This window comes from Podarcis vaucheri (genome assembly GCF_965113315.1).
Source record: "Podarcis vaucheri genome assembly, chromosome: 9".
NCBI classification, from domain to species: Eukaryota; Metazoa; Chordata; class Lepidosauria; order Squamata; family Lacertidae; genus Podarcis; species Podarcis vaucheri.
The window spans coordinates 640762-666488 of NC_138767.1; the positions used below are offsets into that span (position 1 = coordinate 640762).

The 25727-nt window shown below is 55.0% G+C and overlaps 2 protein-coding genes across 6 annotated transcripts; one reads left to right on the forward strand and one right to left on the reverse strand.

The window, feature by feature from the left end:
• Positions 1-132: 132 nt before the first annotated feature.
• WDR54 (WD repeat domain 54) lies at positions 133-15943 on the reverse strand. Of its 3 annotated transcripts, none has more exons than XM_082236610.1 (10): positions 15691-15943; positions 10634-10873; positions 8620-8682; positions 8381-8447; positions 6820-6876; positions 5947-6074; positions 5217-5317; positions 4686-4848; positions 3361-3435; positions 133-1616 (listed from the first exon to the last, which is right to left on the reverse strand). In XM_082236610.1, exons 2-10 carry the CDS (start codon positions 10856-10858, stop codon positions 1485-1487), a joined length of 1011 nt encoding a protein of 336 aa, XP_082092736.1. In that variant the 5' UTR covers positions 10859-10873; positions 15691-15943; the 3' UTR covers positions 133-1484. The 3 variants fall into 3 exon arrangements, with proteins under 3 accessions (XP_082092736.1, XP_082092735.1, XP_082092737.1); XM_082236609.1 differs by lacking the exon at positions 15691-15943 and adding an exon at positions 15615-15677; XM_082236611.1 differs by lacking the exon at positions 15691-15943 and adding an exon at positions 13413-13419.
• LOC309539998 (uncharacterized protein C2orf81 homolog) lies at positions 13508-24835 on the forward strand. 3 transcript variants are annotated; one of them, XM_082236540.1, is made up of 5 exons: positions 16087-16130; positions 16649-16997; positions 18418-18641; positions 21051-21257; positions 23789-24835. In XM_082236540.1, exons 3-5 carry the CDS (start codon positions 18423-18425, stop codon positions 24752-24754), a joined length of 1392 nt encoding a protein of 463 aa, XP_082092666.1. In that variant the 5' UTR covers positions 16087-16130; positions 16649-16997; positions 18418-18422; the 3' UTR covers positions 24755-24835. The 3 variants fall into 3 exon arrangements, with proteins under 3 accessions (XP_082092668.1, XP_082092666.1, XP_082092667.1); XM_082236541.1 differs by having other exon boundaries at positions 16123-16156; XM_082236542.1 differs by lacking the exons at positions 16087-16130; positions 16649-16997 and adding an exon at positions 13508-13632 and having other exon boundaries at positions 18420-18641.
• Positions 24836-25727: the final 892 nt, after the last annotated feature.

Below are 25727 nucleotides of genomic sequence, written 5' to 3' on the forward strand. Positions count from 1 at the left end.
CCCATGCAAAGCTGCAATGGCGCAAGTTGTGAGACTGCCATATGCGCGCACACACACACTGTGGCCGTGGCACTAAGAAGCAAGAGGCATTTTCCCTTTCCAAAACCAGACAAATGCTTCCACGCCGGTGGCTAGCACTTAACATCTTTATTCATCTAGCAAAACACAGTTCAGCTCGTAGACAAAAATGGAGAAAACTCTGAACAAAAAAACTCGTGTGAACAACAATACATTTGCGCCCTGACTTGCACCCACGGGAGACCCTCCTGGGGGCTTCTGGCTGCTCTTGGGCCAGGGGAACCTGCCACTCTCCAGTCTGTCAGGGACTAGGGCGGGATGTGGAGCCCAGCACCCCGGGGAGAGCCAGGGACCTGCCCCCTCCTGCCAGGAAGTGCCAGGAAGGGGGGGGGACTAGTCCTGCCCTGCCACTGGGGTGCAAGAGGCTCCTGGTGCTGGGCTCATTCTCTTTACAAGAAACAACCTCATATGACTCCCTGCCCCTCGCATGGCTGGTTTGAAGAACTGTGGCTCAGCTTCGCCTTTCCATTTCTTGCTACAGCAAGAGAGGTAAAAAATAAATAAATGTGGCCCCCGGTAGGCTGACCCTCCTGTGTAGCCTCTCCCGGTGGGAGGCAGAGAGCAGCAGGGCTGAGCTGTGGCCCAGCTGGACAAACTAGTGCCCCCCACCCCAAGCAAGAGGCGGCTGCAGGGCGGGAGGCAAGGCCAGGGTCTCCCACCAGCACTGGGCCCTTTGTATCTGGGAGAGAAGCTGTAGGAGGGCCAGGCCTGGTGGGGGCCGTCCTTTCAGAATTATGCCCCCTCCGGGCCAAGCGCCACTTCAGCCGGGACCCCAGCACCCCGTGGGTCTGGGTGATGGGAGCCCACTTCCATCAGAGACAGCTGCCAACTTTTATCAGGGGCCAAGCACCACCTTTGACAAGTGCCTTTCTAATAGGAGGAGGAGGAGGAGGAGGAGGAGGAGGAGATATTACTAAGATATGGGGGGCAGGTAGGGGACGCAATCATTATTCTGGCCTGCCCCCATTTCTCAGTGCCTGGGCAGTTTCTTCTCTGCACCCCCCCCCCAAGTTCTTTGGGTCTGTGAGTGTGAGGGCCCTGGAAAATATTCTCGCCTGGGCAAGGACGGTGGTGTCCCTGGTTCTGGAGCCAGAGTAAGTGGTCTGCTGGGGGGGGGGGCAAGGCAGAGACAGCAGCTCCTTGGGGCTTTGAATAGCATTACGGTGAGAGCAATGCGGGGGGGGGGGGTGTCGCATGAGGATTTGTGCTCCCCGCCTTGCCCGGCGTGCAGACAGTGGAAGGGAGTGTTTTTGGGAGCTGTGGCCCTAAAGTGGGGAGGCAAGTTGGGCCCCTGATGCCTGTTCCCTGAGCCCCCTCTGCAGGGTGCCCAGAGAGCCTCTGCTTTATCCGTCCCACCCCCCCTCCAGGCCTGCCTCCAGATGGTCCCCTCCTGCGGCCAGGAAGGGCTACGCCAGGACATAGTGGATTATCTCGCTGAGCTCGAAGCCGGTGACCGCAAAGGCACTGCCCTCGGGGTTGCAGAAGCGGGCGCCGCAGATCATGGTGTCTGTCACGCATTCTGAATGGCAGTGCTGAATCTGGGGAGAGATGGGGGGCACCATGTCATTCTGGGTGTCCCCCGTAGAGGAACTCCCTGACCCCCATCCTCTGGCAGGGCCAGGAAGGGAGCAGTGGGCTTGCGGCAACTCTTCTGCTTCTGACTTTGGCACTGGCGGGGGGGGGGAGGGGGAGAATAAGCCACCCAAATCCCTTTCATCCTCCTCCACCACCCCCCCGCTGCCCTTGGGAGGCCCTGGGCTCCCGCAGCCTCTGTCCTCTGCCCTCTAGACCTGCTGCTCAGCTTACAGCAAACGAGGATGTTGCTTCAAGGCGGATTGGGGAGGAAGCACCCTGTTATTTGGGGGAGGGATGTTGGGCTGCCATGGGAAGGGCTAAAGCTCAGGGGCAGAGAGACTGTTCTGCATGGTAGAAGGCCTCCGATTCAATCTCGAATGGCATCTTGCAGGCAGGCTTGGAAGGGGACCTTGACTGGAATCCTAAAGGGCTGCTGCAAGCCAGTGTTGACAGCACTAGGGATGGTAGCAGAGCTGTCAACTTTCAGATTTGAAAATAAGGGATCAGCAGCCTCAAAAATAAGGGATCAGCAGCCTCACCTGTCCCGGGGACAGCCTACGGGATATGTAACAATCCGGGATAGCAGCGGGAAACGGCGCTGGAATAAGGGAATTTCCCGCAAAAAAAGGGGAGCTTGACAGCTATGGATGGTAGACTGATAGGCTGGCTCTGTATAAGGCAACTTCCTGTGTTCCTAGGAGGGGAATGTTCCTGGATGGCAGGGGGTTGGACTAGATGGCCCTGGGGGGCCTTTCCAACTCAATAATAATAATAATAATAATAATAATAATAATAATAATAATAAATTTATTTATATCCCGCCCATCTGGCTGAGTTTCTCCAGCCACTCTGGGCAGCTTCCAACCGGATATTAAAAACAATACAGCATCAAACATTAAAAACTTCCCTAAACAGGGCTGCCTTCAGTTCTCTTTTAAAAGTAAAATAGTTGCTTATTCCCTTCACATCTGAAGGGAGGGCGTTCCACAGGGTGGGTGCCACCACCAAGAAGGTCCTCTGCCTGGTTCCCTGTAACTTGGCTTCTCGCAGGGAGGGAACCGCTAGAAGGCCCTTGGATCTGGACCTCAGTGTCCGGGCAGAACGATGGGGGTGGAGACGCTCCTTCAGGTATACAAGACCGAGGCCGTTTAGGGCTTTCAAGGTCAGCACCAACACTTTGAATTGTGCTCGGAAACGTCCTGGGAGCCAAGGTTATGATTCTGTGAGAACGCAAGAGGCAGAGCCGCTGGCCCAATCCAGTCACAGGGCTTCTGTTCCTCTTTTTAAGGTTTGTCAGAAAAGTCTGCACCTCTGCTTGGGAACAGTGTCAGCCCCCTCCCCACCCCACCCCCGTCGTCAGCGTGGGCGCTCCTGTTTCCGCCAAGCTCCAACTCACAGGCCCGGGAGGAGGAAGCGGGTTGCATGGACAAGCCCCCAGCTGAGCCCAGGGGCCACATCCAGCGGAGGAGAGTCCCCACTGAGCACAATCCAGGGGGCAAGTGGGGTCCATGGCCGGGGCGGAGTGTGGGGTGGGAGATATGGCCCTGGGAGGAGGCTGGGGGTGCCTGGCAGAAGTGCCTGGAGGAATCCTAGAATCTAAAGAGTGGAAGGGAGCCAAGGGTCATCTAGTCCAACCCCCTGAAAGGCAGGAATCTTGGCTGAAGCATCTATGGCAGAGGGCCACCCAACCAGGGAAGCCGGCCTCACCTCAATGCCCTCAGAGTCAGGGCTGGGGCTCAGTTTCCAGACTTGCACAAAGGAGTCCTCCGCTGCCGACAGGAGCTGTGGGGGGAGAGGAGTCATCAGTGGGGCTGGGGCCTCCCTTCATTTAGTACTGTTTCTTGAATTTATATACCACCCTATGCCTGGAGGTCTCAGGGCAGTTCACAGAAAAGATCAACATAAAAACATTATATATATATATATATATTTGCTTTCGTAGATTTTCACGGGTACAGGAATGCAGGTTTTGGTGTCTTCGGGTGTCTTCCCGTGTAAGAGTCGGGGTGTCTGTGCGACGTTTCGACGAGGTCTCACTCGTCATCTTCAGGCTGGTGCTTTCGGCTTCTTGTTACTGGAACAGAGCAGAATCTGGTGTTTGAGTTCCTATAAATACTGTTGAGGGGTGTGGTGTATAGCCATCTTCTCAGAAAAACTCTTCACAAGCTCAAGAGGTCAAGACACGAAAGCTTTAGCAACTAATCTACACTTAATGACCCACCCAGTGGTATTCAGAATATCACTCATGAAATCACTCAAGATATCCCTCAAGTAATTAAGGAACAAAAGAAGAAAAGGCACACTAATCTAGGAACTTCCTCTCTGCCCAGAACGTTGGAGGCTATACACCACACCCCTCAACAGTATTTATAGGAACTCAAACACCAGATTCTGCTCTGTTCCAGTAACAAGAAGCCGAAAGCACCAGCCTGAAGATGACGAGTGAGACCTCGTCGAAACGTCGCACAGACACCCCGACTCTTACACGGGAAGACACCCGAAGACACCAAAACCTGCATATATATATATATATATATATAATCAAAATATAAACAACAGCCCAATAACTCCCAATAACCCTGGCTTGGGCCTGGGGCAGCTCTCCTGGGGGGGGGGTAAAAGCTCCCTTAGGAGTGACCAAGAGCGCGTGCAAAGGGCAGCCGTTGCCAGGCAGAGGGAGCGGAAGCCCAGCCAAGAGCAGGCAAGCAGGCACCTCCTGGTGGGAGCAGCGCTGGAGAAAGCCCCTCTCTGAAATTTTGCCACCAGAGCTCCTAGCCCCTTGGCACAGGTTGTACAGATCCCTCATTAAGCCACTGAAAGTCTTTGCTATATCCGGTGGCAAGGAGTTCCACTGGTGGAGGCTCACTCCTGCCCAAACCTGGCATGTCAGTGGCCCAGTCAGAGGACGCCTTCCGCATGCGATGGAGCTTGGCTCACTCTGCCCGCTCTGCTCCACCCGCGAGGTTCTGCCCTGCCCCACCATTCCCCTCTCCTGAGAAACCCCGACCTCCTCAAACGCAGGACAGACCCACCTTCCCCGAGACGGGCGCCAGGTCCAGGGCATAGATCCAGCGGGCGTGAGCGCGGACTTCCGCTCGCAGGATCCCGCTTGCTGCCTCGTACAGGCGAATGTGCCCGTTGCCGTAACCAGCCGCGATGATGCCGTTCCACAGCTTGACGGAGGAGCAGGTGCACCTGGGCGTGGGATGGGGGTATTGGGTGAGGCTCCTGTGCCAGGGGGAAGGCTGCTGCTCAGGGGGGGGGGGGCAAGAGCAACTGCTGGACATGCAGGGGCCCCCAGGCTTGACCCCCAGGGGCACCTCTGGACAGGACTGGGAAAGGTGCCTGGTTGGAGCAAGGCAGGCCACTGGGAGAGGCTGGGGCGAGCCTGCTTCTGCTCAGGCCCTGGAGTGGGGCAGGGCTGGGCTGGGTTCAGGGCCATTAGCCACCCCCCCTCATGGCCAGAGTGGTCAAGGCTTTGTTTCCATCTCTCTCGGGGCTGACTGCTTTCAGGAGGGCCAAATCCTTGTCCCCAGAGCAGGCCCCTCTCTTTCTGCGCTTACTCAGAAGCCGGGATCTTGTTGGCCAGCGTGAACGTCTCTCCGGAAAACCAGATGCACAAGGCTCCAGAGTCATCGGCCGTCACCAAATCAGGCACGCCTTCCTGCAGCAGGGGGGGAAAGGGCAGAATCAGCTCACTGCTCCCACGGCGCTTGGCAGCATGGCACCCGGGCAAAGCCCACAAGGAGGAGATGCAGAACAGTCGCTGCTGCTCTGGGCAGGAAGGCAAGCGCATAGCTGGGCTGTTAAAAGTTTGCAGGACTTCTGTCACAACATGGCATGGCCCCCTGCCAGGGATGCTTTAGCTGAGATTCCTGCCTTGCAGGGGGTTGGACTAGATGGCCTTTGGGGGACCCGTGCCTTGGGCAAGGATCTCTTAGGTTGCCACAGAAGCACCCTGCAATGACCCTCCTCCTAGGGTGCCACCGCGGTGAGCCTGGAAAGCCAGCTGTGCAGACTTCACACCAGGCCTTGCCAGACTGGGGAGAGGGGTTGGCAGTGCCAACTGAAGCACCCCAGCTTTTAACTCAGGCCGAAGGACTGGGTGCAAAGCGCCTGGGGCCAAAGTGGGACTCCACTGGCTTCCCAACGAGCCCAAGGCGATAGCAGCACCTGCGGCGAGGCGAGACCATGTCCAGGCGAAGCAGCAGCAGCTGCAGCTCCCCCCGAGTGGGGGGCTTTGGGGGCCCTGTGGGAGCGGCACCCACCCGGCGGCTCCCAGCTCCTCCTTACCGGCTGCTCGCACAGCTCGGCGGCAATGTCGGTGATGGAGTCGCAGTGCTTCTCCAGGACTTCGCTCAGCGTGATGTTGGTGCCTTTGGCGGGGACATCGAAGACGAGGACGGACCCCAGGGACGTCCCTGCAGAGGGAAGGCAGGCAAGGGGGTTCTGAAGCAGCAGGCCCAAGTGGGCCGGTCTCACCTCACCTGCGGAAGAGCATCCTCCCACCTGCCCAGGTGAGCTCACCGGGGCAACCCATTCTGCACCAGCCCTCCTTGCAGCCCTCTCCCAGGGGAATTGCCCTTCGTGCAGGGGGAACAAGTCCTCTGGAGTTAGATGGCGATCCTGGCTAACTCCGCAAAGCAGTGCCACTAGCTATCCATTCCCACCGCCAAACGCAGGGGTCAGCGAGGTTTACCTCGCCTGGGCCGGTTCACTCCAGCGGAGATCCTTCCATGGACTGGATCGTAATTTCTGGTGTCTGCATCTGCGCAGACGCAATTTCCGGTGCCGTGGAAGCGAGTCCTTGTGCCATGCTGGTTTAGTGCAGTGCGCAGGGACTCGCTGAGCTGGTGGCTCAGTTTGGGGGCAGCTCATGGGCCAGTTAAACGACCCCCGTGGACTGCTTGTGGCCCATGGGCCTTAGCTTGCCGACCCCTGGCCAAACGTGTCTCCGTGAAATTCAACCATGGCGCCAATCCCTTCTGCAGCTGCTGCCACTGACACAGTAAAGTGAGGCTTCAGGCATGGCCCGTCCTCAGGGGGTCGACTACTCTCACCCACAGCAATGGGGTGCCCCCCCCCTGCTCAGCAGTGCCTTTGACTCTGCTCGGCTCTCCTCCCCTGACCTCCCCCCCCGCCCATATTTCCTTCCTGCTTCCTCACCTACGCAAACAAAGCGCTGCCCGGTTGCCGCGATCCCACGAGCAAACACAGCCTTCCCTGAAAAGGAGAGAATGCAGAGATCAGGCAGCCGCCGAGGCCCAGGGCTGGCTGGGGGTCTTTGCCCCAGAGCTCCCTGGGCGTGGAAGTGCACCCCTCCAAACGGGCAGGAGGCATGTGCCAGGGAGGTGCCTTGCTACTCGCCCCTCATGGGTTTGGAGGTGTGCACGGCCACGTCCCCAGCAGGAGGAATCCATGCAAATTCAGAAAAGAGGTGGGCTTCTAAAAGGTTCAGCTCCGAGGCCTCTGCTTCTTCCCCTCCACTCTCTGCTTCTTCACAGAGCTGCTGAGACACAACTTCAGAGAAGACATCAGGACTGGAGGGAAAGAGAAGGGACCTACAGGAATAGGAGAGAGGAGGATTCCAAACTACAAATCTGCCCCACGGGTAACTGGTCTCCAGGAGTTAAGAAAAGTGGGTGTTTTATAGATCCTCTTTTGGAAATGTGATGTTTGTTTGTCTATAGAAGTATTTATATACTGCTGCATCATAAAAGTATTTCACAGTGGCTTACATGAAACGAGCAATAGATTAATAAAAAGTTAAAAACAATTTAAAAGCAAAAATAAATTAAAAACAAACATCGACAGAGCATTGTGGAAAGATGGACCCGTATTTTTCGCTCCATAAGACACATCTGACCATAAGACGCACCTAGTTTTTAGAGGAGGAAAACAAGAAAAAAATATTCTGAACGAAACAGTGGATGTCTGATTTTTGTGGTTCATGCTGTGGCCACAGACATGATATATGATTTGACGGTGAGTTTGGGGTAGCCCAATGCAAAAATCCTGAGGATCCATGTGGACCCGTGCTTTGTAACCACATTTTTGCACCATTGTGGCCCCACGAAACAGTGGATGTGTGATTTTTTTGGTGCAGGCTGTAGCCACGGACATGCTATGTGATCTGATGGTGAATTTGGGGTGACCCAATGCAAAAATCCTGAGGATCCATGTGCTTTTACCTCCCCCCGTCCCAATCACTTGCCAATCAGCTGCTTTGTTTCAACACCCCCTTCCCTCTTTCAAAAAAAAATAAAATATCACCATCTGCTTTTTGCCCCTGGGCGACTCGGCTCCAGGGACCACGCATTCGCTCCATAAGACGCACAGACATTTCCCTTTACTTTTTAGGAGGAAAAAAGTGCATCTTATGGAGCAAAAAATACAGGACTTCTTAATGGACTGCATAGGCCTGGCAAAATAAAAAGGCTTTCAGCAGGTGTTTAAAAGTTGGCACAGAAGGCACCCACTGAATATCTAGTGGCAGCATGTTCCACAGGACTGAGACAACTTGTACTTATTGTTGAAATGTTTTTTTTTTAAAGGGAGGGGAATATCTCCTGTCTTGGATCAAAAAGGTGGAACCTGCTATTGCTGCAGCTTGAGATAGGAAAGCTCAATGGATTTTCACTGTTTGAAATATGGCAAGCCCCCTTTTGCCCTTGAAAGCAGGTGCCCTTCCCTCCCTCCTGCCTCCTGCCAGGAATAGAAAGGGTACCTGGAGGTGACTCCAAGCCCTCCAGGGCATGCCAGTAGACCATGATGGACCCGTCCGACTCGTACATCTTGGGGGAAGGGAGAAAGAGCAGAGAGAGGAAGGTAAGAAGTGCTGAAGAATCCAGCAGGCGGTTCCTGGGGGCCGGTCCACATCCCAGAAGACGGGGTGGGTCTGGAAGGTCACCGGCTTGGGGCCTTTCTAGGGCAGAGGTTTCCGTGGCCCCCGGCTCCATTTCTCACCTGGATCCCCTTCCGTGAAGTCAGAACCAAGAGGACCCGGGAAGGGAGGACACACCAGGCAGCCTGGAAGACAAGGGTGCAAATAGAGGAAGCAGGAAGACGCCCTTCTCTGGCCCCTGCCCGCTTCCCCGTGGCCACAGAGGAAAGCACAGAGATGAATGAGGAAGGCGATGCTTCAGAGCGCGTGCAAAGCGCCTTCCAACGCTTCCCTCCCTCTGGAGCAAAGGCAGCCATCACCTGGCCCAGCACTGAGCTGTCCCCCTGGGGCCCAAAGAGACCTTCTCCTCTCCCAAGCTCTGGGTGAGGGGTCTTCTGTGGACTTCCTCGTCCTCCGTCACCTATCAGGGGTGAGGGAAGTGCCGGTCTGCCCCACGAAAGCTGGAATGCAAGGGCGCCAGGTCCTGGAGGGACAGAGGAGGACTCCGCTCCCCAACTTGCTGGTGGCAAGGGCCGCTCAACAGTGGAAGGTGCTGCACTCTCCTTCCTTGGAGGCATTTAAGCAGAGCAGTTGGGTGGCCATTGGTCAGGGATGCTTTAGTTGTGATTCCTATATTGCAGGGGGCTGGACTAGATGACTCCATGGGGTCCCTTTCATCGCTACAGTGCTATGATTCAACGGATTCAACCCAAGGAGGCTGCCTGAGATGCCACCACACCCACAAGCCACACCACAGAGCTAAAGCAGGCCTAGAAAGGTGCCAGCGACTGGCTCAATAGTGAAGGGAAGGCATTCTGCATGGGCTCAGAGGCACTGCTGCTCCTTTTGTGCATTCTGGACTGGGACTCTTGATAGAAAGATCTGGGGCTGAGTTTAAATAAAGCCCTGCACTTCACAACTACGGCGGCAAGGTTGTTGACTGCCAGAAGTAGGAAAAGCAGCAGCGTCCCAACTAAAACAGACTGGTTATCTAAAATGATGGAATACTTCCATATTGCTGAACTAACAGGGAGGATAAGGGGAGATATGGTACAAAAAGTGAATAAGTGGGCTATCTTTAAGGAATACAGTGGTACCTCAGGTTAAGTACTTAATTCATTCCGGAGGTCCGTACTTAACCTGAAACTGTTCTTAACCTGAAGCACCACTTTAGCTAATGGGGCCTCCTGCTGCTGCCACGTATGTAACCTGAAGCGCATGTAACCTGAGGTACCACTGTACATCAAAATTTATGTGGAAAAAGTAAATTTTTTGACAGATACTGAGTGAATCTAGAAAATGATTAGAGTGAGAGTAAAGTTAAGACAGAAGAAGAGATTAGAGGAAATAATGAAATGCGTATAAGCTAGTTGGAAAAATAAGGTAGCGTAACAAGAACGGCTGGAAGTCAAGTCACTTGGTGGGTGTCCGTGTGGGGTAGGTGGGTAGGTATGTTGATATGTACAGTGTAGGTAGGTAGTATATAGAGTAATGTAGGTATGTTTTATGTTATGAAAATAAGGTAGTGTGTTGTGTATGTGTACAGTGGTACCTTGGGTTACTTACACTTCAGGTTACATATGCTTCAGGTTATAGACTCTGCTAACCCAGATATAATACCTCGGGTTAAGAACTTTGCTTCAGGATGAGAACAGAAATCGTGCTCCGGCGGTGCGGCAGCAGCAGGAGGCCCCATTAGCTAAAGTGGTGCTTCAGGTTAAGAACAGTTTCAGGTTAAGAATGGACCTCCAGAACAAATTAAGTATTTAACCCAAGGTACCACTGTATTATGTGAATGTATATGTATGTGTTTTATATGTACATATGTTTTATACGTTAATAAAATAAAAACAATTAAAATAGATAAATAAATGAATAAAGGCCTGCACTTCTGGCCAGGCAGATTCCTCTCTGCCCCAGCCTGTTCCAATCGCCCTTTCGATCAGCATGTTCTGGGCTGGCCAATGTTGACGCCTCAGGGTGCCGATATTGGCTTCTCAGTGACAGCAGAAGAGCAGCTGCCCTGTGGGGCATTGATTGGGCAGGGAGCTGGGGATGGGTTCTCCTCCCTCCCTCCCTGCCAGCCAGCCCCGTTACCTGGGTGATGATGGAGGCCCCGACGGCCAGGCTGCCCTCCTTGGCCTGCAGCTGGCGGTGGGAGAAGCTGAGGCCGTCATCGGAGGCGCTCACCATGTTGACGGTGGTGCCGTGCACGCTGGCAAAGTAGGTGAGCTTCTTGGCCGGGAGGGGCAGGACGCTCATGTTGTTGTACAGTGCCAGGCTGCTGTCCTTCAGCAAAATGCTCTTCTCCTTTCGGTACATCCTGCTTGGGGGAGACTGGAGGGGGAAAGTGGGGGGGGGAGAGAAGGGGCATGAGGCCAAGAGGCAGAGAAAGGCACCCGAGACAGGCAGCAGCACAACCTGAGAGCCAGCCAGGTAATAATAATAATAATAATAATAATAATAATAATAATAATAATAATAATAGTAATAATAATTTATTATTTATACCCCGCCCATCTGGCTGGGTTTCCCCAGCCACTCTGGGCGGCTTCCAACAAAAGACTAAAATACAATAACCTATTAAACATTAAAAGCTTCCCTAAACAGGGCTGCCTTCAGATGTCTTCTAAATGTCAGGTAGTTGTTTATCTCTTTGACATCTGATGGGAGGGCGTTCCACAGGGCGGGCGCCACCACCGAGAAGGCCCTCTGCCTGGTTCCCTGTAACTTGGCTTCTCGCAGGGAGGGAACCGCCAGAAGGCCCTCAGTGCTGGACCTCGATGTCCAGGCAGAACGTTGAAGTACTGGCCTCCAGGACTGGACTACAACTCCCATCAGGCCCAGCCAGGGCAACCAATGATCAGGGATGATGGGAACTGCAGTTCAGCCATGACGGGTGTCCACCTAGGACGGATGCTTCAGTTGAGATTCCTGCGTTGCAGGGGGTTGGACTAGATGGCCCCTGGGGTCCCTTCCAACTCTACAATTCTATGAAGGTCTGAGGAGACCCCCACAGGTTCTGCAGCCCTGGACCACCACGACTACCTGAGTTGCCAGGATTGCTTTTGACATCTTCTGCACCGTTTGGAATTTTCACCTTGGCCCCTGAGGCTGTTAGGAGCCGCCCTGGCCCCATTTTTTAAATGTTTGATGTTTTATTCTGTTTTTTGTATTCTGTTGGGAGCTGCCCAGAGTGGCTGGGGAAACCCAGCCAGATGGGTGGGGTATAAATATATTATTATTATTATTATCATCATCATCGTCATCATCATCATCTTCCAGGCAAAGCGTCCCTGTGCTTCTTTTGCATACACTTAAGCTCCAACTGAAATATCGGGTGGTTACAATTTCCACTTCACTGCCATTTAACTCCAACATTCCCTAACCAAATCTTTGCACCCGAAAGCTCATACCAATAACTACCGTATTTTTCGCTCTATAGGACGCACTTTTTCCCCTTCAAAAATTAAGGGGAAATGTGTGTGCGTCCTATGGAGCGAAGACGCCATAGCCCCGCGACCCTCTCCCGGGTGGAGAAGTGACACGCGGCTATGGCAGGAGTCTCTATAGCTGCGCGTCACCTCTCCAGCTGGGAGAGCACTCGCGGGGCTAAAGCAGCCCCCCGCGACCCTCTCTCGGCTGGAGAGGTGACGCGCGGCTATGGGAGGAGCCTCTCCGCTGCGACTTTCCGCTGCTCCCTGACCTGCTCTTTGGGGCTGGTGGTGGGCTTCCCCCGCCCCAAAGAGCAGGTCGAAAGGAACCTGAAGCCTGGAGAGTGAGAGGGGTCAGTGCACACCGACCCCTCTCACTCTCCAGGCTTCCAAGGTAGCCGCCTGAACGCACCTTAAACGGCACCTTGTTTTAGAGCAGGAAAACAAGAGGGGGAAAGTTCTCCCCCTCTCGGCGCAGCGCCTCCTGCCGCTTCACTGAAGGGGCGCTGGGCAGAGAGGGGGAGAATTTTTTTTTCTTGTTCTCCCCCCTCTAAAACAAAGTGCGTCCTATTGTACGGTGCATCCTATCGTGCGAAAAATACAGTAACTTAGTTGGTCTCTAAGGTGCTACTGGCAGGAATTTATTTATTTATTTTGTTTTGTTTTGTTTTGACTTTCACACTCCCGTGTGGCATCAAAATTACACACTGAGCGTCAGGCGCTGGATTCATGATCCACAAGGGAAAACACCATAACAAATCTGCCGGGCATGCACAAGATTCTTCCCTGGTTTTGTTTTAAATATGCATGCATGGAAGAAAATGAACGCCTGCAGGCATGTATGTAGGAGGTGGGAGGGAGGGAGGGAGGGAGCAGGCCAGGACTCTGGGTGCCCCGCACTTCGTCCCTCGGGATCCGTTACCAGTTCTTGACTCAGCCTCAGCTGCCCGCAAGCCCAGAGCCGCGCAAGGTGGACGGGAGCCTTCCTGTGGCTTCATCAGCCTCCCTCCGCCCCCGCCCTGCCCCAGCTAAGCAGGGCCTGATCCGCCAGAGAGTCCCTCTGCACCAGCCGGCTGGCAGGGGGCTCGAGGTCGCCTGCGCAGCTCTTCCCCTTCCCTGCAAAGGGAGGCGAGGCAGAGAGAATGGGAGGGGCTCAAGGGCTGCCCACCAAAATCCAGGCCCCAGGGAGGATTTGAACCTGGGTCTGGCACCCTGAGCGCCCCTCAGGAACACTTCCAGCCTCGAGAGAGAGAGAGAGAGAGATGGGCTAGGGGCTCCTGCTGGCACCCCGCACGCCGACATCTAGCTCCTCAGGGCCAGGGCTCGGGAACAGGCCCCGCCCACCGGCCAGGCGGCCCAGTCACCGCCGCGCAGGGCGCATGCGCGCGCTCTCCCGCTGGGCCTTGGGGGTCCCGGCTCTTCCCGGCCCGCCGCCGCCTCACCCGCCGCTCCTCCTCCTCCTCCGGCGCCTCTGCTCCTCCGGCCCGCTTGCCCCGCTGCCATGGAGACGGCGCCCGGGCGCGCTGACGTCACGACGGTGGCCGGCGGGGCGCGGGCGATGGGCGGCCGGGCGGAGTTGCCATGGCGACGCGGCTGCTGGCGGCGTCTCGCGGGGCGCGCCCGTCTCTGCGCGAAGTCTCCTCCACCTTCCTCAGCCTGGCGGTGAGGCGCGGGGGCGCGCGTGCCCGGGGGGGGGGCCGGGGCCGCCAAGCCGGGCCTGAGGGCCGGCGGAACTCCCCGCCTCAGGGGGGGCCCCAGGGGCCAGCTAGTCCAGCCCGCCGCCTGCGCGGCAGGAGCAGCTTCCCGGGCCCCTCATCACCCCCCTCAGCATTGGATTTGCATGCCGCCTTTCCGTAGTGAAAGCAGTGCCCTAGGCGGCTTACAACGGGGCAAGATTTGCAGGGAGCTGAGATCCCTGCTGCAGGCAGCGGGTTGGGATGGATGACCTCGGGGGGTCCCTCTCCCCACGCCAGCCCTCCAGTCCTAGGCCCAATTAGCACAGGGCCCTGCCTTGCAGGAGGCTGGAAGGAATGGCTCCAGGGCCCCTTCCAGCTCCAGGGTTCCGGTGGCCCCAATAATAATAATAATAATAATAATAATAATAATAATAATAATTTATACCCCGCCTATCTGGCTGGGCTTCCCCAGCCACTCTGGGCGGCTCCCAACAGAATACAGTGGTACCTCGGGTTCCAGACGCTTCAGGTTCCAGACTCCGCTAACCCAGAAATAGTACCTCAGGTTAAGAACTTTGCTTCAGGATGAGAACAGAAATCGTGCTCCAGCGGTGCGGCAGCAGCAGGAGGCCCCATTAGCTAAAGTGGTGCTTCAGGTTAAGAACAGTTTCAGGTTCAGAACGGACCTCCGGAACGAATTAAGTTCTTAACCCGAGGTACCACTGTATAGCTATGTGAATGCAGGAGAGAAAAGATAGCATACATTAAGAATGGGTGAACTTTCAAGCTTATCAATACTGTCAGAATTCGAGGTGACATCCAGGGCTCTGGATTGGGAAAATGTTGTGCAAACTTCTATTTACCCATCTTTTTATATACAGCGGTACCTCAGGTTACATACGCTTCAGGTTACATACGCTTCAGGTTACATACGCTTCAGGTTACAGACTCCACTAACCCAGAAATAGTGAAAATAAAAAATTCCTTCCAGTAGCACCTTAAAGACCAACTAAGATGTATCTGAAGAAGTGTGCATGCACACGAAAGCTCATACCAAGAACTAACTTAGTTGGTCTTTAAGGTGCTACTGGAAGGATGTTTTTTTTTTATTTTGACTATGGCAGACCAACACGGGTACCTATCTGTAACTGGAACCAGAAATAGTGCTTCAGGTTAAGAACTTTGCTTCAGGATGAGAACAGAAATCGTGGTCTGGCGGAGTGGCAGCAGCAGGAGGCCCCATTAGCTAAAGTGTTGCTTCAGGTTAAGAACAGTTTCAGGTTCAGAACGGACCTCAGGAACGAATTAAGGACTTAACCCGAGGGACCACTGTACAGCGCCAGACATTAAAGACTTCCCTCAAGAGGGCCGCCTCTGCCCGGCTGGTTCCCCAGGTCAGAGGCAGCCCTGCAGCGCAGGAAGGGGGCCGGGGGCCGGATTGCAGGTTTCCCACCCTGGGCCTCTGTCTGGACACCCTGGAGAACGGGAGGCCGGGCTGGACATTGGGATCCCTCAACAGGGTCTGATCCAGCAGACTCCTCTGACCTTCCAGGGAAATTCTCCTCTGGACACCAGAGCATCAGCGGAGAAGAGCCTTCGGCCGGATCAGGCCTCTGGGTCTCCCTCTGGCCGACCAGATGCCCCAAATGGGAAAACCACAAACCTGAGCCAAGTACAAGAGCAACTCTCCCTCCTGCGGCTCCAGCACCTGGGATTCAGAGGCACACAAATCAAATATTTCCCCACTAAACGTATATATTTTGACTTCCCTTCACCGCTGTTGCGGTTTCTTATATTTTTGTTTTAAAATACTGCATTTCCGTCTATTAATTACTTCCTAATATTTCTATAGCATTACTTTTAACTGCTTGTCTTACGTTGATCCTGCTAATGAACTTCTTTGTATTCAAATATCCCACGAATTCCCCCCATTCCTTGATAAAAATTCCTTTCCTCTTGGTTTCTTACTTGTAACGTAGAACTGCGAAATTGGAAGGGACACCAGGGGTCAGTCATTTAGTCCAACCCCTGGAATATGTCCAACCCTCTTCTAAAGCCATCTTGGTTAGTGGTCATCACTTCCTCCTGTGGCAGTGAGTTCCGTGGTTTATCTCCCCACCTTTCTTTCATCTCTCCTGAATCTTCCAGCCGCCCGGGCGTCTCTTCCGCATGAGCTCCAGCTGCCCTGCTCTCCTCTTGGCCTTCACCCTTGGGGTGTCCCCTGGCGATGGCCTGCAGCTTCCGTCCTCCCCCCTGACCGTTGGTCCTGCTGGTGGCGGGTGCTGGACTGCCGATCCCCTGGAGGGGGTCCCGCTAGCTGGCCCCATGGCAACCGCCGCTCTGGGGCCCTGGCGGCTTCTCCCTTCAACTCCTCTCTGTTCTCACTGTTCTCAGAACAATGAGCTTTGTGGGTTCTTTGGAATGGTCTGGCGGTTGGTGGACTGGGCTTCCGCTCTGGGACTCTGCGGTCCAGAGCGGCCACAGGTGATCCTCCCTCAGGTGGGCAGCAGGTGGGTGGCCCTCCCGAAGGAGGTAAAAATTGGCAAAGAAAGGGGTGGAAACCCAGAGGTGCAGGGTGACCCAGGTGGTTCGGGGGGGTTTCATCACAGCTGAATTGGTTTCGCTTTGTTTCCTTTCCGGGGGGCAGAGGAGTTGGTGACGGGTTACAGGTCACTTGCATCTTGCGCATGGGTTACGTTCTGGGACGCCACACACAGAATAGCGTATAGTTGAGCCGCCCCATTCAAACTGCTCTTGCAACATGGAGGTGCTGTGTGGAATGAGTTTCTTGCCGCCACCCCCCCAAAAAAAACTACAAGGTTAAAAGCTCCTTTTTGCAGGGTCTTTGCAGCACAAAAGAGCTTTTAAGCTCTCTGCCATCTGTGTCTTTAATGCCCACGATTTAAACCAGTTTCGAGTGACCTGCATTTTCCGAGGATTCTGGGTGCGGTTTCTTGCAAGAACTTATTTCTTCTCGTCTTTTGTTTGCGATCCCCACTCAGGCGCTTCCAGATCCGACCAGCAAGCAGACACGGCCGGACGCCTGGGTTCCCTCTCCGGGCCTGAGGTTGAGCCGTCACACCAGGGACACCCGGCCCCCTGCTGGCTGCTCTGCTTCTGTTTTCCTGCCATTGAAGTCCTTGGCCCCATCCTGTCAAATCTTCTTCCTGCAGAGATAAGGCTGGCACCAGCTGGAGGGCCTTTTCACCTCCGTGGGAAAATTTCCCTCTTCTCCCGGACTTTCCCTAACCTTCTCTTATTTATTTCCTCGATTGTACCTTTGGTCTACGGAGGTCCGTGAGGTGTGCCGGGCTCTCCTCTTCCTCACGGAATCCCCAGAACAGCCCTGCAATATAGGTGAGGCGGAGAGTTAGGGACTGGCCCAAGGTCACTCCCTGAGCTTCCTGGCTGAGTGGGGACTCTGACACTCTAACCCAGGGGTCAGCAACCTAAGGCCCATGGGCCGGAAGCAGCCAGTGGAGGTCGTTTGACCAGCCCACAAGCCGCCCCCAAACTGAGATGCCCGCTCATGCACTGCGCTAAACTGGTGCAGTGCGGTGGCAGGGAGTTGCTTCCGTGGCACCAAAAATTGAATCTGCACAGACGCAGGTGCCCAAAATTGCATCTGTGCATGTGCAGACGCCAAAAACCACAGGCGCACGCACAATCCAGCCCACGGAGGAATCTCCGCGGGACTGATCAGGCCCAGGGAAGATAAACCTTGCTGACCCCTTCACTAACCATTATGCTGCACAGCCTCTCCCTCCATATTGGTTCCTGGTGTCTTCAGCCATGATGGCGACTGTTGATGCTTATCTTATTGCCATTTGCTACACGCTATCACTGCATGAGCCGCTTTCCTTTTCTAATTGAAAAGCAGCGCAGAAATTTTTAATTAATGTAATTAATTAAATTCCTGCCTTGCATCACGAGGATCAGACAAATCAGTGGAGGAGCAGAGGGCTGTGGATGGCTGCTAGCCAGAATGCCTCTGCTCTGCAATGCTTCTGAATCCCAGTTGCTGGAAACTACAGGAGGGGAGAGGGATCCCGTGTGCGAATCCTGCTTGTGGGTTTCCTATTGGGGCATCTGGTCAGCCACTGTGAGATCAGGGTGCTGGACACGATCCCCCCCCCTTTGGCCTGATCCTGCTGCTGCTGGTCTCTTCTCCTGCTATTCAGTCCATACTCCATTGATGGGAGTCCATGTGGCAGAGGCAAGAGGCGGCCAGAACCCCATCAGGGACCCTACAGAGCTGTGATCCCCTTTGCCCAAAGCTGGAAAGGGCTCAGAACAACCTATGGTGTGTGCAAAAGCCCCCAGATTCCCTCCAGGGCATCTTTGGCCCCTTGCAGATCCTGGGAATCTGCTGCCACTCCCCCACCCCCAGAGTAGGTGTCCCAGGCTGGGTGGACCAATGGTGTGAGCTGCGGGGAACCGGCTCCCTAAGCTACGCCAGCCTGCAGGCAGGGCCCTTCACCTTGTCCCTGCAGCCCTTGCCAGCCTCAAGTGCTGAGTATCATTTCCTCCCAGAGCTGGTGCTGGGACCCAGAGCTTCCCTCCCATTTCCTTCCCTCCCAGAACTGAAAAACCAAGGAAGGTCCTTCCTTTCTCACCCCAGTCCCCCTGCACCCCTTTCGGGGATCAGGGAGGGCAAGGGCACGGGACCATCGTTGGCACCAGCGCCTTGCCGGAGGACCAGGCGCAGAGCTGTTCCTTGCTCCCCCCCCCTCATCTCAAGAGCTGACTCTGAGAGGTGCGTTTCCCCCGCAGAAAATGACGTCCCGCGTGACCCTGGCGAAGTCCCGGGCGGAGAGGTCGCGCCCGCCCACGGTACCCGTCCCCCTGGTGGAGATCGTCCCAGGGCGCCTGACAGAAGGAGACTGGTTCTCCCTGCTGGGCTTTGAGGAAGCCGAGGATATCGTGGGCGACATCCTGGCAGGGCTGATTGATCATGTCCTGGAGGAGTGTTTCAAGGTCTATTTGGAGAGGCAGGTGAGTCGTTCTTTGGGCAGCGCTGTCTTCCAGGGTGAGGAGGCTGCTGTTCGGGGCCTTGGCTGCGTGCCAGAAGCCCTTCGGTTTCAAACTCCAGGCCCCTCACCTTCTAGGAAAGAGAGGAGGGCTGAGCAGCGTCAGAAACTCAGGTATAGAAGCTAGGGGGCATTTGAGGGCAAGTGTTGTTTTTCAAATGATGGACTGTGTGATTGATTCTCTTCTGCTTTATTTCTCAGTGATGGCCCACTTTGTCCAGCTGGGTTCACCTTCGGAGAAGGCAGTATTGTTGCTGCTGTTTCTGTTCTTAATAGGCCTTTTATGTATATATCTCCTGCCAACCTAGCAGTTCGAAAGCACGTCAAAGTGCAAGTGGATAAATAGGTACCGCTCCGGCGGGAAGGTAAACGGCGTTTCCGTGCGCTGCTCTGGTTCGCCAGAAGCGGCTTAGTCATGCTGGCCACATGACCCGGAAGCTATACTCCGGCTCCCTCGGCCAGTAAAGCGAGATGAGCGCCACAATCCCAGAGTCGTCCACGACTGGACCTAATGATCAGGGGTCTCTTTCCCCATATATATATATATATAATGCTATTTGCATTTTAATATTAATAATTTTAAATAATTATTTATACCCCACCCTCCCCGGCCAGAGCAGCTCCCGGGCTCAAGGCAGCTAACACCAGTAAAATTACAGTAAAAACATAATAGGAAAAAAACCACTAATTTAAAATACAGGTTAAAATGCAATTTAAATCGGCCAATAAAGCGAGATGAGCACCGCAACCCCAGAGTCGGCCACGACTAGACCTAATGGTCAGGTGTCCCTTTACCTTTACCTTTTAAAATGCAGCCTCATTTTAAAAGTAGCCCATAGATCAAAACCGTAAGGGGAGGGAAACACAAGGGTCAGACTGAGTCCAAACCAAAGGCCAGGCGGAACAGCTCTGTCTTGCAGGCCCTGTGGAAAGATGTCAAGTCCCGCAGGGCCCTAGTCTCTTGGGACAGAGCGTTCCACCAAGTTGGGGCCAGTACTGAAAAGGCCCTAGTTGAGACCAATCTAACCACTTTGTGACTTGGGACCTCCGAAGTGTTGTCATTTGTGGACCTTAAGGTCCTCTGTGGGGCAGACCAGGAGAGGCGGTCCTGTAGGTACGAGGGTTCTAGGCCGCATAGGCCTTTAAAGGTCAAAACCAGCACCTTAAACATGACCCTGTACTCTACCAGGAGCTTCCTAATGATTATCATTCTATGCTTTTATCTTTTTCTCTCACTTTCTCTTTAAGCCACCCTGAAAAACACAAGATAAATATAAAGATAAATGGATGGTCACCTGTCATGTGTGATCTGGTGGAGATTCCTGCATTGCAGGGGGTTGAACTAAATGTCTGAATGACTCGGGGTCCCTTCCAACTCCACCATTCTGTGATTCTATCAAGAATAAGAATAATTGGCACCTAACACAGCATCTTAAAAAGCAGAGACATCACCTTGCCAACAAAGGTCTGTATAGTTAAAGCCATGGTTTTGCCAGTAGTGATGTATGGAAGTGAGAGCTGGACCATAAAGAAGGCTGATCGCTGAAGAATGGATGCTTTTGAATTCTGGTGCTGGAGGAGACTCTTGAGAGTCCCATGGACTGCAAGAAGATCCAACCTCTCCATTCTGAAGGAAATCAGCCCTGAGTGCTCCCTGGAAGGACAGATCCTGAAGCGGAGGCTCCAAGACTTTGGCCACCTCAGGAGAAGAGAAGACTCCCTGGAAAAGACCCTGATGTTGGGAAAGATGGAGGGCACAAGGAGAAGGGGACGAGAGAGGACAAGATGGTGGGACAGTGTTCTTGAGTTTGACCACACTGCCGGAGGCAGTGGAAGACAGGAGGGCCTGGCGTGCTCTGGTCCAGGGGGTCACAAAGAGTCGGACATGACTAAACGACTAAACAACAACAACAATATGTTTCGTTTCTTAGCCCAGCCATTGCAAACAGCTTGGAATCAGAGAACTGCAGAGTTGGAAGGGTCCCCCCGGGGCCATCTAGTCCGGCCCGCTGCAATGCAGGAATCCCAGCATTTTTTGCAGGCACCGAAAGGGATAGGCTGAAGGTGTCCATCCCGTATCAAGGAGCCTGACGGCCTGGCCTTTTGAAAGAGGCCAACCAGGTGTGCATGTGCCACGGGTGCAAATCTCGCCCCTCAGCCTGAGCTTCCTGCCTGCCCCTCTGACTCTGATGCTCAGAGCTGGGCTGTTTGTGGGAGAGCGCAGTGTGTGTGTGTGTGTGTGTTTCTCTTTCTCTCCTTGGGGTTTCCAGACCGGCTGGGGGGGGGGCCGGTGAGGCCGTGAGCCTTGGAGGGGACCCTGCCAGACCCTCCCCTCCCCCCCTCCTGCTCACCCTCCGCTCTGCCCCCTCCCCAGTGCATCCCCTACGTCATCACCCAGGCCCGGGACGCCATGCTCCAGATCATCGAGTGGCGCTTCCTGGTGCGAGACGAGGGCGAGGCCGGGGTGCCCGTGGAACCCACCTGGCAGGAGGACGAGGAGCCAGTTGCCGGCATCACCGACTCCTGGGCCCAGGGCTCTGTGCCTGTGCTGCAAGCCATGCCGCGCCCGGAGGAGCCAGAGGTAGGAGGGCAGTGAGGCTGGCACACCTGCCAGGCTTGCTGGGATGGCATCGTCCTGCTGGGGCTGATGAATTCAAGATCCTTCCAATAACGCTTTGGGGGGGTGATCAGGGAGGCATCCAGAGGAGGGCTGGGTGGACCAGGGGCCCCAGAGGACAGATCCTGCCAGGAGGGCAGAAGGGACAGGGGGTGCTTGGCCCGCAGAGAAGGCCCAGCTGGGTGGTATATCAATATATTGTCCAAAACCATATCATGACCTCCGTTTCATCATTTTTGACCTATACCTTGGCTCCCAAACGCCGCAGACCCGGACGTGACTGTTCTGGTTTGCGAACGTTCTTTGGAACCCAAACGTCCCTATGGGGCTTCCGCGGCTTCTGATTGGCTGCAGGAGCTTTCTGCAGCCACTCGGAAGCCGCGCCTTGGTTTCTGAACGTTAAATGGACTTCTGGAACGGATTCTGTTCGACTTCCGAGGTACAACTGTATTGCAAATCATGCTGCATGTGCGCTACCCAAAAATCACAGTGCAGGAAATAGCATGAATCCAGCCAGTGGCTCTGCGTAGCTCCATCCTTGTGTCAGACATTGTGATATATCAGTATATTGCCGTGTTCAGCTGGTGATATAATTGAAAACCAATTTTGCCCCTCCCTAGCTCACGATGGGCTTAGTTCCTAGCAGGTTGAAGTCTCCCTGGGATGTTGCGGCAAATGTGGCATGGCAGCATCATGCTGCAGCTTCCCTGCTGCTCTCGTGAGGTGTTGCGTCCTCCAGGGAGAGCCGAAGCTCCATGGTGGAGCTGAAGGCTTCGGGTTCAGGCCCCAGTGGCAGCATCTCTGGTTAGGGCTGGGAGAAACTCCCTGCCAAATACTGTGCAAGGTGGGCTCCGTATCCCTGGCCTGGAAGCCGCAGTTCCTGCTGCCCTGGAGGCTGGTGTAGTTGACTGCCAAGGTCCCAGCAGAATGACTTCGCTTCAGAGAGGAAGTGAGCAGGTGGCCTTGGCTGTAAAAGAGGCGCAAGTTACCTTGTTCACCTCCTCCTGGACCTACAGCGTTCTGGCAGCGGCACAAGCCTTGAAAATCCCTCCCCGTTTGGCACAGGCCTCCAGCAAAGTTCACGCTTTGCCCTTTCACCTGAACTGCCTCCATCCCTCTGCAGTTTGCCAACCCCGGACAGAGCAGTTGGGTTGGGAATGTCCCCTGCCTGACTCCCTGGAAAGCCTCTGCCTGGTTCCCTGTAACTTGGCTTCTTGCAGGGAGGGAACCGGCAGAAGGCCCTCGGAGCTGGACCCCGGTGTCCGGGTAGATGTCTTGATTCTGCTCTTCAAACCCCCAGTTTTGAGGCTAACCTTAGAGTCACAGAACCATAGAGTTGAAAGAGTTCCCTGAGAGCCATCAAGTTCAGCCCCCTGCAGTGCAGGAATTTCGGCTCAGGCATCCCTGACCGATGGCCACCTGACCTCGGTTTAAAACCCCCAAGGAAGATGGTGATCTCCCAAGGGAGACTGTTTCACTGTCAAAACAGCTCTGCTACCATAGCATCAAAGCCTAGTCTTTCAAAACATTGCAAAAAAAACCTCAACCCCATAATTTTTTTTATTTTATGTTGTAGAATGCCCTCTTGTTTCTCAAGGAAGGGCGGTGTATACAATTAATAAATAATAATGATATTATAACCAGTCAGCTTCTCCCACCCCGTCCAACAGGCTGGCTTCTAGCCCCTTGGCTTGTGTTCTTCAGTGTTTTTAATTGGTTATTCAAAAGAAACATGAGACTACAGCACCCCTTAGTAAGCAACTTCCCCTCCTCACCCAATTTCCCCAAACCAGAGGGTCCTGTGGAGAAGCATTTTCCCAAGGTTCAAATGCAACTCTGGTGGATGCCATTGCAATGGACATAGTGCTATGAAAATGTCTCTTCCCAGCTTAAGGCTTTAACTTCCTTGGTACGTTTCCCTGAAAGCTTTTTTCTCCAATGCAACCTTTGCGAGTGTTCCAGAGATTTCCAGTTTGGGCCAACAAGTTCTCGGGCGTTTCCTGAAAGAAGAGCGATTGGTGCTTCTTAGATGGACATTGTCATTTTTAAAGGTCGCTAACAATGTTCAAGGGACGCGGGTGGCGCTGTGGTCTAAACCACAGAACCTAGGGCTTGCTGATCAGAAGGTCAGCGGTTCGAATCCCCGCGATGGGGTGAGCTCCTGTTGTTCGGTCCCAGCTCCTGCCAAACTAGCAGTTTGAGAGCACACTAGTGCAAGTAGATAAATAGGTACCACTCTGGTGGAAAGGTAAACAGCATTTCCGTGCACTGCTCTGGTTTGCCAGAAGTGGCTTAGTCATGCTGGCCACATAACCCAGAAACTGTCGGCGGACAAACACCAGCCCCCTCGGCCTATAGAGCGAGATAAGCACGCAACCCCAGAGTCGTCCGCGACTGGACCTAACAGTCAGGGGTACCTTTACCTAACAATGTTCAAATTTTGGGGTGCTGATCTTCTGGTCCGTCGGCTGACCTGGCCAACGTCTCTCCTCCAGGTTCCCAGACTCCCAGAGGAAGTTCCTCAACTCCTGGAGGAGTCCCCCGTTGCCAAAGAGGAGCCTGCAGGGCCCTCCGATATTGCTGCTCAGGGCTTCCCCCTGGGGACCCCCAGGCGGGAGGCAGAGAAGCTGGCCCAGGAGTCCTTGAAGGAGGTGCGGCCCGCCAGGTCCCACAGCAGCAAGGCGGTGCTGAAGTCCGGAACCCACCTGGTGTCCATCAGCCCCCTGCCGTCCTGCAAGAGCAGGCTGGGCCCCCAGGCCTACTACGGGCCCCTGCAGGCGTCCCGGCTGAGCGACATCGTGAAGCCGCTGGCCGGCTCGGAGAAGGAGCTGCTCCTGCGCCAGCTCTCCCAGATGCCTGTGGAGGAGGCCTCGCGCCCGTGTCTCCTGCCGCTCTCCTGCAGCAACCTGCTGCGGATCCAGCTGGGCCGCCCGCCCAACACCCGGGACGTCTTCTACGACCAGGCGGGCAACATCACCGCCGCACCGCGCCTGGAGCCGGCCAGCCTGCCCAAGCGCTGGGTCAAGCCCTCGGCCGAGGTGGTGGACCCAGAGGTGGAGTCGCAGCAGCAGGAGGCCCTGAAGAGCGTCTCGGGGCGCAGAGCCCCCAAGCTGCCCAGGAGCCCGGCCGAGAAGGGCAAAAGGCTGCTGGGCGTGCGGAGGAGCCTGGCGGAGAAAGCTGCCCAGCCTCCCAGCCCGCCCAGAGGGGTCCTGCAGCCCACCAGCTTCATCTTCGTCAAGCCCAACTTGCTGACCCAGACGGTGCAGCTGGCCACGGGGGTGACCCTCCGGTGTGTGGGTGGCGTCCGGGAGAAGGTCTCTCCCCATGCGCACCCGGGGGAGGCCAAGGAGGGGCCGGGGAACCTCCACCCCATGTGCCTTCGGGTGCCCACCCCCAGCCGGCAGCACATCCTCCAGCAGCCCAAGCCTCTGCCCCGCTTGCGCCCAGGAGCTGCCCTCTGATCGGCACAGCCCTGCCCTCCCTGACCCCCCCCTGCACCCCTTTGATCTCCTTGTAACTTAATAAACGGAGAGGTTTTTGGAGCCTGGTTTCTCTCGTTGTCTGCCTCATGACTGCAACACCTCCAGAACCGCCTCTCCCCGTAGGAAGCAAGCCAGACTCTGCCCTCTGAGGCCCTTCTTTGTGTGACTCCTCTGGGAGAGGTCCGGAGGGTGGAAACATGAGAACGGGGCCTTTTCGGAGGTGGCCCCCTGCTTGTGGGATGCACTCGCCAGGGCTGTTCACCTGGCGCCTTCGCTACATATCTTCAGGTGCCAGGCAAAAATGTAACAGCCAAAAAACAATGACCACCAACCCAACCCTGCAGGCACATTTTTAATTATTTTGTTCCACATTTTGTGGTTTCCCGTTGCAAACTGGCCTGTGATCTTTGGATGGAGGGTGGTTTATAAATTTAATAAATAACAATTGTTGGCTGCCGCAGGTTCTCCGGGTAGCAGCCAAATCCACACACCTACACCCCAGCAGAGCGTTGTGTGTTTAATTTGCAAAAGGGAGTGGCTCTGGGGCCCAGGCCTGCCTGGAAACCTTATACTCTGGCCCAGAAGCCCTGCTCCAGTCCCAGGTGTGCTCCGGGGGCTACTTTGCAGAGAGAAATACTTTGCATGTGCTCAGAGGTACCAGCGCTGTTCCTGGAGCCCCAGGGCGATCCCTCCTGCCTGGTTGCCTCCACAGATTGAGGGGGGAAGGGGGGACCCCAAGACACAAGCAGGCCTAGCTGGGTTTCAGCTGAGAGCTTTCCTAGCGAGTGGGGGGGGGGTGGCTCCTCCCTTGAGGCACAGAGTGCCCTTGAGGCACACAGAGCTTTTGGGGAGGGGGCTGGCTGGCTGGCTGGCTGGCTGGCTGGCTGGCTGGCGTGAAAGCTCCTTCATGGGGGCCCCTCATGAATCCTTCTTCATTCATTGAGGGCAGGTG

Bases quoted from the DNA above. Each gene is read 5' to 3' on its own strand.
- LOC309539998 (XM_082236542.1), top strand. From the start codon at position 13,552: ATGGCGACGCGGCTGCTGGCGGCGTCTCGCGGGGCGCGCCCGTCTCTG. The intron at 18,642-21,050 runs GTGAGTCGTTCT...CCCCCTCCCCAG, and splicing joins AGGTCTATTTGGAGAGGCAG to TGCATCCCCTACGTCATCAC. The intron at 21,258-23,788 runs GTAGGAGGGCAG...TCTCTCCTCCAG, and splicing joins CGCGCCCGGAGGAGCCAGAG to GTTCCCAGACTCCCAGAGGA.
- WDR54 (XM_082236609.1), bottom strand. From the start codon at position 15,662: ATGACTGACCCCTGGTGTCCCTTCCAATTTCGCAGTTCTACGTTACAA. The intron at 10,874-15,614 runs GTAAGAAACCAA...TTCCCCCTCCAG, and splicing joins TTCGCAGTTCTACGTTACAA to TCTCCCCCAAGCAGGATGTA. The intron at 4,849-5,216 runs GTAAGCGCAGAA...TCCCACGCCCAG, and splicing joins AACAAGATCCCGGCTTCTGA to GTGCACCTGCTCCTCCGTCA.